This window comes from Lagopus muta, chromosome 13 (genome assembly GCF_023343835.1).
Source record: "Lagopus muta isolate bLagMut1 chromosome 13, bLagMut1 primary, whole genome shotgun sequence".
NCBI classification, from domain to species: domain Eukaryota; kingdom Metazoa; phylum Chordata; class Aves; order Galliformes; family Phasianidae; genus Lagopus; species Lagopus muta.
Window position 1 is genome coordinate 12350647 of NC_064445.1, and position 13259 is coordinate 12363905.

General features: G+C 38.5%; 1 protein-coding gene across 1 annotated transcript in view; it reads right to left on the minus strand.

Moving 5' to 3' along the window:
- Nucleotides 1–13259, minus strand: part of ABCB7 (ATP binding cassette subfamily B member 7) — a 36169-nt gene that overhangs the window by 15476 nt on the left and 7434 nt on the right. Inside the window, exons 3-5 of the mRNA XM_048960020.1 lie at nt 12855–12941; nt 7082–7201; nt 62–194 (exon numbers count right to left, since the gene is read on the minus strand). Coding sequence (XP_048815977.1) covers nt 62–194; nt 7082–7201; nt 12855–12941 — 340 coding nt within the window. The remainder of the gene's footprint in view (nt 1–61; nt 195–7081; nt 7202–12854; nt 12942–13259) is intronic.

Genomic DNA, 13259 nt, shown 5'->3' on the forward strand with positions numbered 1-13259 from the left:
TATCCCTCTACCTTGGCAAAACCAGCAAATATCTGTCTACAGATCTGGGAATCCCACTTACAGCCTATGAGAACAGCAGTTGCCACAGTTGCGACTGTGTTGGGTGCATCGCTCAGGTTCAGCACATTTCCGGATACCTGGTTGAGGTTGTCTACTGCATATTTAAACATGAAAGGAACCAATATATTCATAGCCTAAAAGCAGAAGAACACCAATTAGTCTGTATGCATTAAAACACACCTATGCCACAAGAATATTTTTTCTGAATTAGCTGTACTGTTACATTTAGCTCTTAAACACTTTGTGCTGGTGGTGCAGCTTTCTGCATCCCAACTACAACACCCGCCAGACGTCTTTACTCCCAGTACTGCAGGGTCATCTGTGTCTCGCATGCACACATTCAGTTTCCATCCAAAAAAAAACCAACAAGCCACCCACCCCTTGCTACCTCCACGTCAAAGATGCATTAAAACAAAGCTCCATTTAAACCAAAGGAAAGAAGTCAGCCCACTCTATACCTCAGTATTTAAATAATGCTTTCCATTCACAGCATTAACTTAATATCTGCACTAATGCCAACAGTGACAAGAAAGGCTTTCTACAACCTACTGTGAATTACTTTAGCAAAATGAGCTTTCAAACAAAACACCTCAATTGGATCCACATCAACCACATGGTATCACTTGATTTTTTTTGAGAACACCAAAACCCAAATGAATCTAAACAGTGATGTCTCCTTTACATCTCAAACAGGTACAGTTACATGCATCAACAGAGCAACTTCCAGATTATCTTTTTCCAATTTGCCCTTGAACAACTGGAGTGTAGAAGAAAAATACCGACTTCTAAGCAAGCATAAAGATCTTAAGTCTTGTTAATGTTTCATTATTACACCACTCATTTTCACCAATAATGAAAAATACCACTAAATTTAATTGACATAATTCATCCAAGCCGCTTCTACCTAAGATTCTGAAGTTATTAAAGGTTCCTGGCAGTTGAACAACCACCTTATAGTCTTATAATCACGGACGATGTTTAAAGACTTTACAGTTAGCTGACTTGTTTAAGGGATTTTTTTTTTTTTAAATTAAGGTAATAAGAAAAAAAATGCAGGCAGATGACAATTTATTTCACACAATAACAAAAAACAGACTTACAGAAACATTTCAGCTCTCTCCACCAAATGTTTTGTACGCCCACTTAGATCTCAATTGTATTTTAGGACATCAGTCACAGATGAAAGTCCATTGAAAAAAATGAAGTTAACTGGATCAAACTAGGTTTCATGTGAAAAGAGTGCTAAAACCTTTTATGAAGTCAGTCTAAATTCAAGTTGGAAGGGGACCTCAGACCTATCAAATATCTTCAGTGTTAAAACCACTGTAAGTACTGAAGAGTAGCTTAACCAAGAGAGAAAACTGCATTCTTGGAAGCGAGTCTTTAAACTAAAGGATTAAAGAAAACCATTGTGTTCATCTCTTTAATTTACTGTCTAGTTTTTAACATTATTTTAGGCAAGAGCTTCAAACACAAACAGAAGGAATTCTCTCTCTCTTCTTCCTTTCTTTCTCTCCTCACTGAAATATACCAAGCAAAATAAATATATAGAAAAAGGCAAGAAAGCTCTCAGCACAGCATGCTCCATACAATCCCTGAGAGAAGACGGATGAGATATGAGACATTGAGGTGAGATTATTGCTGATCAGCTCGTGGCTGAAAACAGAAACCAGGTCAAAGATGAGGTCCTGTTTCAAATACACTCCTCTGAAATTTACCCACTGCCACCCTGAGCGTCATTCACAACAGCCCTCTTTCCACAGAACTGTGGAAATCTCCCTTGGAAAAAGAAAAAAAAGAGACAACAAATACCACCAAACAGTCAGTACACAACAATGACCGATAACTTCAATTATGCAACAGCAGAAGAACAGGTTACTGTCACGATGTGCTTAAATGCTGAACACAGAGCCCCACAAAGAACTCAGAATGCATTAACAGAGATCTTGAAGCTATACAACACTGGAATCCAAAAACCCCACTGCCCCCCACAGTATAATAAAAAACCAAGCTACTTTTCCCTTCAGAGTCACTGAAATTCCATTTTTGGCAGCACTTTTTTCTTAATGAAGAAGAATACACTACCATCAGTGTTACAGTGATGACCAACCTGACAAGGTGCAGGTTTTCCTGGGAGAGACCATTCAGTGGAAAATAAGCGCATTGTAATGCAGATTGTCCTCATTTCCTGCAGGTTCTCACCGATCTCTCTGCAGGGATTTTACTCATCAGACAATGCTGCGCTACAGGTAGCTCAGAAACAGAACCTCAGATACATTTTGAAGTCCATTTAAAGAAAAAAAAAAAAACACCACGTATTCTATAAACTGCAGTTTCCCTTCACAATTAATTTAACCTAACTTCACAGAAATATCTTCCTTCACATCAATATAATTCTGCCCAATAGAGTATTAAAAGCCTTGTCTCAGGCCGAAGTTGTTCTGACTCCTGCAGGGTAACGTTTGAATAATAGGCAGCGCAGTACTGCATTTCATTAGCCATCACCACAGTCTGCTTTCCAGTCAGAAAGAGAAAAAAAGTTCATCTCAAAAAGTAGACTGCAAGAGAGATGAGAGAACATGATTACGAACAAGCCTTTCTTACTCAATCTGCGAAGTCAATGAGATCCTGTTCACATTCACAGAATCTAAATTTGGTCAGCTTTTTGCACAAACTGCAGCTATCCTTCATAGCCCGGATCTGCAGGCACAGAACACAAAGCATTTAGCACACCTAGGTACACCAGGAAAAACTCCTGTGCACAACTGCCTTATGCGGTGTACTTACAGAGGTTTCCCTCCTCTTTCCGATGCCTGAACGTTTGGTAATAATCCCCATTTAAGTCTTTTTTAAGATACAGATAAGAAGTGTTCACATTTATAATTCTGAATGAATAGCTAATCCCTGTCTGAACTTATTGGAAAGCAAACAGCACCAATGAAGTCATCTCAGCTTAACAGTCCACATTTAACAGCAGGTTATAGAGCAGTACATCATGCTTAAATGGTTCAAACTTTTTTTTTTTAAATGACTGCACTGTTTTAAGCTGATAATGCACCATCATCTCTGCTCCCATGCGAGACTGCACTACTTTTAGGGCAAACAGTCTTATCTTTCATTTTGCTTTTTCCAGTACTTCTTGTTTAATAAAGATGATGAATTAGTGACAGGCTGAGCTCCAACATGATAAAACCGGTCTACAGTGTTGCCAATAATCCAATGAAAAACATCAACATGAAGACGACTGAGTTTACCTCTGGACCAATATAAAAGTACGCATTCAACAGCTCTAGTTGAGGAAGAATGAACAGAAAATTCCATCCCTTAAGGCAAGATAGGTATCAAAATCTAGAAAATAAGGTCCAAATGAGGGAACAACATTCTAGCTTCATGCCTTTTTCACATTCACTGATTATCTACAGCACGCTGTTTCAGTAAGAATTAAAAAAAGTTTAGAACTACTCATCCACGATTTCTCAAAAAACTAACAGCTTCTAAAGGTTTATTGTAGTTGTCTAACTCCATGTAATCACAAGAAGAATGCAAACGATGATGCACTCACATAACTGATCAGAGATGTAATTATCTTTGCACACAGACAACATCTACAGTACCACACTCCTCTGTTTAGCCAAACAACTTCTTCTCCTGAAACTTACAGAATCAGAAGTCAGTCGAAATGCAAACAGTCTGAAAGATTTCTCTGGCTCATGAATAACACATGCTTGGTGTGACCACGAGGCCAAAAAACCACTGCAGAATGACAGAGGTGACAAGAGATTCTGTCACATCCATTTGTCTAATCCGGCTCCTCAGGAGTCAGAGCACTTTTACTTCTTGTGCCACAGAAGAAAAAGGGAAGAAGAGAAGTAAAGGATTTACTGTACATATCCCAGCAGACAAAAAATGAGGGGGAATGTTGAAAAAGGAAAAACCATAAAACCTGTGCAGGCTAATCTATGTGTCTGAAAACACAGATAATGCCTCGTGTTCTCTTTCCACCTGTCTTACTGTTGCATCTTCCACATCACACAACTCTATATAGGCTATAAATATTTAAGATAAAAATTTAAAGCATGTCATAATATAACAAGTCTTCAAAGGGAAAAAAATACCTTCCTAGCCCTGGAGCAGACTCCATCCTGTCAACTCTCAGTCATAAAAAAGCTATACAAACAGCTCACTCTGAAGGCTAACAATACTACTAGCACTTATGTGTAGACAAAGAGGAACCAAAAATCACAATAATCTGTTCAATGACAGGCAACTGGGCCCCACTAAAGGAGTCAAGACAGATTATAACTGCAGGCTCTTCGGTAGCTGCACACACACTGGCTTTTGTTTTGAAATCGAATTTTACTGAACTGGAAGACTGAAAGAGATAAGAAATAAGACAAATTATTTCACAAACAGCAGAAAAAGACAGGTATGATCTGCAGCTTCTTTCTGTTTTGTGGGCAAGTCCACAAACTGGCATGAGGTCATAGATTTTTTCCTGTGGCTGAGGATTGCTGTGGTAGTTTTGCGCTAAAACTGAAGCTATCCTACAGCCTCTTTCTCAGAGCCACAGCTCCTATCTTTCCTTAAGAAGTGAAACTTTACAGTATATATAGGTATAAAAATTCTAACTCCTTTGTCAAACCTAAAAGAAATTGGCCAAAAGGCTTAAAAGAATTTCTTGTGATGGAAAGTGACCAGTAACCGCATTGTGATCACGCGGTTCTCTATGCAAAAGCCCTAAGAACAAGCAACCTTTACAGCACATGCATAGCAAGGATGGAAATCCTTCAGATGCAGACAAGTTCATAGCAAACAAAGAAAGCAGGCCAGGACTGCAGCAAGGAGAAAGACACACTGGCATTCTTGTACTGACAACTGAATAGCAGCGAAACTTTAACTAACTGCTTGTGTGGTCTATTAAGTACTTTGTAATTAACCCCACAAGCAATCTGAACAAAGGGTCCCAGATCAGATAATGAGGAAATCGCACAGGTTTTTATATGGTCCATGCAATTTACAGGTAAGCTGATTTGTGTTTAATTTTCTGTAGGACCAAGTGACCTTTAGCTCACCATGGAAGAAAAGCAATGTTCAGGGCTCAGAGATACAACACTTTCTATAGCCCTGCACAATCTACTGCATGTCAGTTATGCCACAATTACTGTGTGCACGTGAGCACATTTAAAATATGAAGCAATTCAAGAAAATTTACCCCACAAAGTAAAAGGAGATATAGCGCAGGTGATGAGGGATGATGTGTTCAATTGAAATTATTTTTGAGTTCTAATAAAGCTTTGCAATTACAGAAAAGCACAGCTAGAAGATTTCCACAAAAACTTCTACCCCAGAGACATAACACACATCTGTTGAGAGCTTACTTATTGTGTGTTTCCTAAACGAAGCTCTTCTTTGCCATAACAAACATTCTGACAAAACACTTCTAACAGTCACCTCCTAAAACCTGAGGAAAGCTCAACAGCTTTTCTGCTCTCTCCCTTCAGGAAGCTGTATTGAACATCAGTGCTTCCAGGCTAAATTAGAAGTAGGAGATTTAAAAGAACAGTTAGCACATTCCAACACCCATTTACTTCCCTAAAGAGCAATTATTAAATGCTTGATTTTCTGACAGGGTACTGGAGAAGACTTGTCTCTTGCAGCAGATTTCAGTTTCAAACCAAACATCTCGTTTGCATTCTGACCAGCTGCAATTCAAGCCCAATATGACATGGCATGCCTAACTAGGAATCAAAAAAGCCAAAATGCCTAACTAGCCTCTCCAGTGAGGAAGCACTACTACAATAAACTCCAAAGAACAATTATTTCCAAGCCTAAAGAAACAGAAAACCTTGAGGGGCTATCTACCAGGTACTAGGAACCTACCTGGAGATTTCCATGATTGAGAATAAATGCTACTGCTGCTACAATGGACATTACTTGTAGTGAAAACAGTTTTAAGCAACATCACTAATGGCTCAGACCACACAAGAAAAACAGCATTCATTAAGCAACAGGGGGAAGAACTCCATGGCAGCCTTCAAGCAAATGAGAAAAAGTACAGAAAAAGTACTTTAAACTTCTTTCAATATTGTCTTCAGATTACTACCTGTAATACCAATAAGAGGCTTTAAAAAGAAACTCAAGCGTCTGTAGATGGGTGTACTGAAAGTAGATCACACACAAGCTTAACAAACCAACAATTTATAATCAGTAGAACATTATTGTGAGGGCAATGACATGGTATATTAAAGGAAAACACTCTCAGCACGTTCATTTGGACCAGACAGCTTCCCAGATACTTTTGAGTATACACAAAAGCAGTATTTTATACAGAAAGGATGGAAGTTTGCTTGTACAAACACGCCATATTCTGCAAGTCATCACCTGCATTATCAGCAACTTCCTGAACAGCAGCACAAACCAAAATATCTCTTGGAGACAGTACCAGCTACCACCTGATAGATTGCTTCTACCAGAAAGTGCTGTACACCAAAAGATTGGCCTTTCCTTTTCAGTTCAAATAAATGAGCACATTTCTTTTCCAAGTACTCTTTTATCACCTACATAACTCAAGTTTGTTTCTTTGCTCTTTTCACAACACAGCAACGTTGCTGAACACTGATAAGGAAATACAGCAAGACTAACTCGAGTGCTGAAACTCATTGCTAAGCAGCACCTACTTCAGCTTATCCCATCAAGTTGCTAATATTAGCCTCATGTTTGGTAAAAACTGCCCTATTTAGAAGGAAGTCGGTTGAGCCATATGTCTCAATGATGCTTACAAACTTTATTTCAATATCTTAACTAAATGCTTTGATGGTTGTTTTTTCCAAAACACTTTTTGCACAAACTCACATTTCCCCTTCTGATTTATTCCCACAAGGTTTGCACTAAATTTAAATTATATCTTTCACTAACCTGCGGAAAGGTTTTGCACTCCTATTTCCTTCTAACAGCTAATAAACCTTGACTTCATTGCAGCAAGAGTTTGAGTATCATAACACAGTGAAACACGTGTTCTTACCTTTGCACTTGCTAAAAACCCCAGAGATATGGCTACTCTGGCTCGCAGGTCTGGTCTGTCTTTGGGCCACACATAAGACAGCATCGCTCTGACAATCTTCTTGGCATCTATCTCTTTCAGCTATTGGAAAGAGCAAACAAAGGCATCACGTTATAAAGAGACTCCCGCAGCAAAAGAACAGTGTAATTAAGAATTAATTGTGTAGATTTGGATAACTGGTACTTTATTTGATAGGGACACCGTCCACAACGTTTGCTATCAGGACCACCTATTAATACTTTGAGCTGTAAGTTTTTAGGTTTATATACGTGACACCGATAAAACAGATTAATTGTTCTTAATTAATGTGTTCTCAAGAGTGCACGTAAAACAAAAATGGAACAGAGAAAGACATCCATAGCTGAAATGGTTCACAGAACAAACAAACCAACCCTTCCTTTGTTTATCTTCCCAGTATTTCTGCACAGAATGCAAAGGCTTGCTATTCCTTCTTCAGAAGCTATTCTAACATTGTACAGAGGCAACCAAAGGGAAAACTAACAAACAAATAAATTAACAAACAAAAAATAAGGCAAAAAATAAGTATAAAAGGTAAAGAAAGTAGTCTGGAGAACTCTGAGTTGCAATTAAATCACTATTTAAAAAGAAAACACTACCATTACAGGACTTCTTACCTCTGAAATTGAATACTTGCAATAGTACATAAATTGAACAGAGTATAATTTTCAGTTCAGACTATTCAGTCGCATTACTGCACATTTAAGCATTTCCAACCCCAATTTGTACAGATGTTGGTTATTCTATTACCTCTGCAGGTGAGAAATCCTTTTATTTTTCTAATGTCTCCTAAGGCATGCTTTCAGGAACACAGAAATACTCCTTCAGTGGGTGTCTAATGAAGTTAGTCCTAACTACCAACAAGAGAACTGGTCTAGTTGCCTTCGCTCAGCTTCAACTACCATCCCTTCATTTAACAGAACAGCCTCTGAACCTGGGTAAGGAGGCTTTATGAGGCTGTTAAGATGTATATAACTAGTTAAGTTGATTTGTTGTTATATTTTAGGGTTGTTTTTTTTTTTTTAAATGAACTCTTCAAATGAGTTCTCTTCTCACAATCGAGATAACAAAGCTTCTTAAGAGTTTTAATTTCTTTTTTAAATAAGGATAGGTTATTTTGTAGATGGATTGATGCATCACACCTGTGAAATATTCCACCAAACTCCACAGCTGAAACAAAGATAGCCAAGCCAGAACAAAAGTGCATGCAGTGCACACGCAAGTGGCAAAACCTCATTCTTTGTGTTGGATACCCTAGAGTCAATGTCAAAGGCACAAAGGTTATCTAAAGCTGAAGGGAGGGCAGCAAATAGCAGCTAATCTCTCTATTTCAGGCAATATTTTGGAACTGAAGAGGAAGAAGAAAAAGTCAGTCCATACTTTACGGTGGTTTTTCACAACAGTAGCCCACAGAAAGGGGAATTTTACAAAGTGATTTAACACTTCCCTCACTAGTTCATGTGTCTCACATGTTAGGACCTCAATTTTGAGAACAGAGCTAATTAGAATAAAAATCCTCTGTTAAGGTTTAGCGTGAATGAGTGAGAAAGGAGTTCTGTTAAGAAGACAAGCAGCGAAGCCAATCCTGTAAGTGCAAGCTTTTAAAAGCTTGGGGAAGTTCATCCCAGTGTTCGTAGGCACTGACTTCAAAGACAACCATCAGGAGAAATATTGTATATTGTCAACAACTGCAAATATATTTGAGCATTACAAAGCGTAAGCACATTTCAAATGACTTTAAAAAAATTGATATAATCAAAGACTTATAAGGGAACCGAGGATGCAGAATTATTTCTGCTTTGTCCTACCCGCTGAGGACATGGAGGTATCAGCTACAGCACATACATGAATCTTTCAATTTGAGCTAAGCATATGCATAAATAGCATTTCAAACATTCGGAAAATATCTTTGATCAGCTCTTACAGATTAAAAAGGAAGGTAAAAAAAAAAGTGGTATCCCATTAATACAGAAGATGCTCGCACAACCAGTGCAGTTCTCATTATATGCTGCTATAGGATACTCAGACTATGTACAGAAAAGCTATTAAATGAAAGAAGTACATTGGCTGCAGACAAGGAACCCATTTCAGCTTTTTCATGGCTCTGAACCGCGACAGAAGTCAGAAGCCAGTGAGTCAGTTGCCAAAGGCCTTGCAAAGGGACAAGAAGAAATATCAAAGGAGAGGCAAAATGCACGCGCACTACATCAAAGTTTACCATGAAATAAATGTTACTCCTGTACAGAAACATAAGTTGAAAATTGACTTTGCAAGTGACAACATTAAGAATTAAAATGAGCAATCTGCTTAATGGAATCAAGTTCCTTTTAGGTTTTCTGTGCCATATAACTGCTAAGAAAAAGGTGTTTACTTTAACCTTCTAAGTGGCAGTAACATTTTATATTTTCTTCCAAGGCTTATTCCTAGAGAAATGGAAGTGACAGAAGGAAAAGTATTAAATGGACAATACAGCAGGTAGCAAAGAAAAGCCTTTAAAAAAGCAGCTGCAGCCTGTTTTTTAAATACTACAAAATACTTAAGACTTATTTGTGAAGGAATAAATACTGCCTCTCTTCCTGTCCCTGACTGTTCCAGATTCTACACCTTCTAGAACACCAGAAAATATATATAATAATTTCTGTTCATAATCTCCAAGACTACGGAGTACTGCAAAGCATTCAGTGGGCTGGCCCTGTGACTTCATGTATGAAGTTTATGCTAGGAGGAAGATCCATCAGAAGCATGATGGACAAGTGATAGCTTGACTTGCATTTAAGCTGTCATTGCTGACAATGGAAAAAAAACAAACCAGTTCTGGCTCTCTGTGTACTCACTCAGGAAGCTGTACCACCATCTGCATTGTACCAGCACAAGCTGTCTCACATCTGCATGAGACAGCTCCGCAAGCCATGAACTTGATTGCTTGATCCCTCCTTTGCTTTTCCATCTCTTTGCAACACTGAACTCTACAGTCCCAGTCCGTTTCTCAAACCACCTTTGGAGGCCATGAAACACCTCAATGAAACTATTCAGTTATGCAACTGGCAGAAAACTATTCAGTGTTTGTTGCTGTGTTTCAGCTCAGAAAGGAGCCAGACAATTCTGCAAATTCAGTAGCATGAGAAAAAGCACGACTGAGAACATGAGATCATGACTTCTTAAGAAAAAAAAAAAGATTGCTTCAGTTCGTGGTAAGCAATGTGCTTTGAGTGAAGCAGCAGCACTATTTCTCAGCTGAGCTACCTCACACTAGCTCACTACCTGACAGTACAGACACTTATCAAGCAAAACAGCAAAGTGAGGCAAGATTTCTTTTCAAGCTGCCATAACAACTTAAATATAAGTCAAACAAGCTTTAGGGGAAAAGAAAGTACTTTGTCTTCTGTCTTCCTACTGTCTGTCCTGCTGCAGAGGGCAAGCAGTGACTCGCAAACCAAATAGCAACCGAGTGAAATGGAGGTAGGGGCAGGTTAATTATCTGCACTCCAACATGACTAGCAATGTTTCCATAAGAAAGTAATATATAACTGCTTAGCAACAAGTCAGACATCACAGCTTTTATTGCTGCCTGTTCTGCTGACAGAAATCTAACACACACCAAAAAGACTGAAAATAGTAAAATAATGTTACTGTTTTCAGTCTTCTGCACATTGGCTAATGTTGCAAGCAAAATTTACTTTATAACAAAACAGATGTGCAATCCTCCAGTTATTTGTGAGATGAAGGTAACAAACCTACTGCCCTTCACACACACTTTTTTGTTCATCCCTAGCATTTAGCTCTTTATTCCCTGCAGCTGGTAAAGGAGGGGGAATTTAAAACATCAGTCCCCAAATCAGTTCCTGGAACAAACAAGCTCATCTGTCAAAAATGAGCAAGCTGGAAGAGATACAGATTTAATACTGCTGGTGTGCATTATCTCCAGTTTTTCTAGAAGTTTAATTCTAGGGGGAAAGATTTCTCATTGTAATTGGAGTACCAGATCTTCTATGCACCCGAGCACGCATGGAAGAACTACACTGTCACATCAGATTTCCCATATTTTTGCTGAGAACCTCTCAGTTTTTGCATCCATGGCCACTCGTTATTTTTCCTCTCCAGACAGGTGGTTCAGTTCAAAAAAGCCCTGCATTTTGGGGAGCAGCTTTTTAAATAGAACAAAAACAGAGCCTTGCAGCAATCCTGAAGACAGGTCAGTTGTGACGCTGGGTACGTGATTTGCAACTGCACCATACGAAGGCAAGTTTGTTTTAAGTGTACATTAAAAATGTTTTACATGGACATGTAAAAGAAAAAAAATAAAACAGGTCTTGACAGTGAACAGACAATATTCAGCTGATCAACATAACCAGAGAAATAAAAATGTGAGTAGGAAAAAATAACAACTAAGCTCAACATATGAGAACTAGAGTACGCAACAGGGAGCGTAATGCTCCCTCCCACTTAAAGGAAAAGTGCAATCCAAAATAATCATATTCAAGAACATATACAATTAGGATAATTAGGGAGATGAATAGCTTCCTAGCTTTAAAGTCTGTTTTTCCTAGGAAATGTGTCAAAAGAGCCTGTACATGTTGCAAGTAGGGCTGTAAAACTAGTCTGAAGTTCATGCTACATGCAGCACCTGTAATGCTACCAACTGAAAATGTCTGACTCTTCTGCATCCCCCAAGCTTTGTTCAGAAGTGATCACAGATGCTTGCTAAAACAAACTGGTTATAATTTTAGCTTATGAAACTCCCTCTTATTGCAGGAGCAATAAAAGTTAGCAAATTGCCTCCTGACTTCTGCTTGTAGCACAAACAGGTTGAGATTAAATGAAGGGGTAACTTTTAGACCAAAATTTAAGATGATCCATTCCTTTACAGCTACAGGAAAATGGACTGCCAGAGCTGCCAGGCTGTGGGGAGCAAACCGTTAGAACAGGTAAGCGTGAGCAAACCAGCCCTGAAACACCCAGGATCTGCACTGAAACACACTGTCATCATCACAGCCTTTGCTGGCCTCAAGAAGATCCCGTCAGAGGGTGTTATAAACGACTGCACAGCACCGTTCTGCAAACATACACAGCATCAGATGCAGAACAAATGCAAAGACAAAAGTTATGTAACTCAAGCTCTTTGATTTTGTAATTTCAAAAAGGCCAAGTTCACATTGCGTTGCTTTAACCAAAAGCCTACCTCATTTTCTAACTGCAGCCATTCGTGTTAATGAAGACACTGCCTCTCCTTACATACCTACCATTATTTTAACATATGTGCTTCCTGATTATAAATGTAGTCGAAGCACACCAGATGCATCAACATTAAATCAAAGTCGAAACACATGCACAATTTAGTTTTTTTCCTCCTGCTTTAAGTGCAGTTACACCAGCTGATGCGCAAACTTGTATCCACAAGCTAATGCCAAGTCACAGGGACAGATCATTTGCAAAGAACACCAGACCACATTAAGCTACAACAGAACATGCTTGGTATGAAAAAAATTAACCTACTGCAGGGAAGTTACGAAGGAATGCAACACCAGCATTGAATTTTAAAGAAACTAAGGAACTTTGCCAAACATTCATAATAACTGTGTTAATGTTGCTCTTAGATGAAGAAGTAAATAGAATCTACTGTTCTACATTCAAACACCTATCAGTAGTTCCAATGATTTGCTATTTGAAGTCTTCAGCATTTTTAAGGAAAAAAACATAATAATGAAGCAATTTTTACCCCTTCCTTTGGATCTGTGTGAAGCCCTCCACCTGCATGTCCATGCCAACACATTCTCTTTTCTATCAGTTGCAAGCTTGGAGAAATCTGTGTGAAAAAGAGAAGTTAATTTGCAAGAACCTGAGGAAACATGCACTTAAAAGCCAACAGAAAGAACAACCATAAGTCTGTTTTTCTCCCCTTACCCTCCAACTGACTCAGCTTGCATTAATAAAAGATCCTACCTCAAAAGCCTTGCCTTACTTAAGGAAACAATAAGAGAACTATAAATCTAGCTGTATAGCAAAGGAAACATTCCAATTAGCCAGAAGGTAAAGAAAACAGTCTTAAACATTTATGTAAAAATGACACCTACAACTAAGAAGGAGAACAAAGAACATTGAAAAGAAGTTAAAGTTTTGGAAG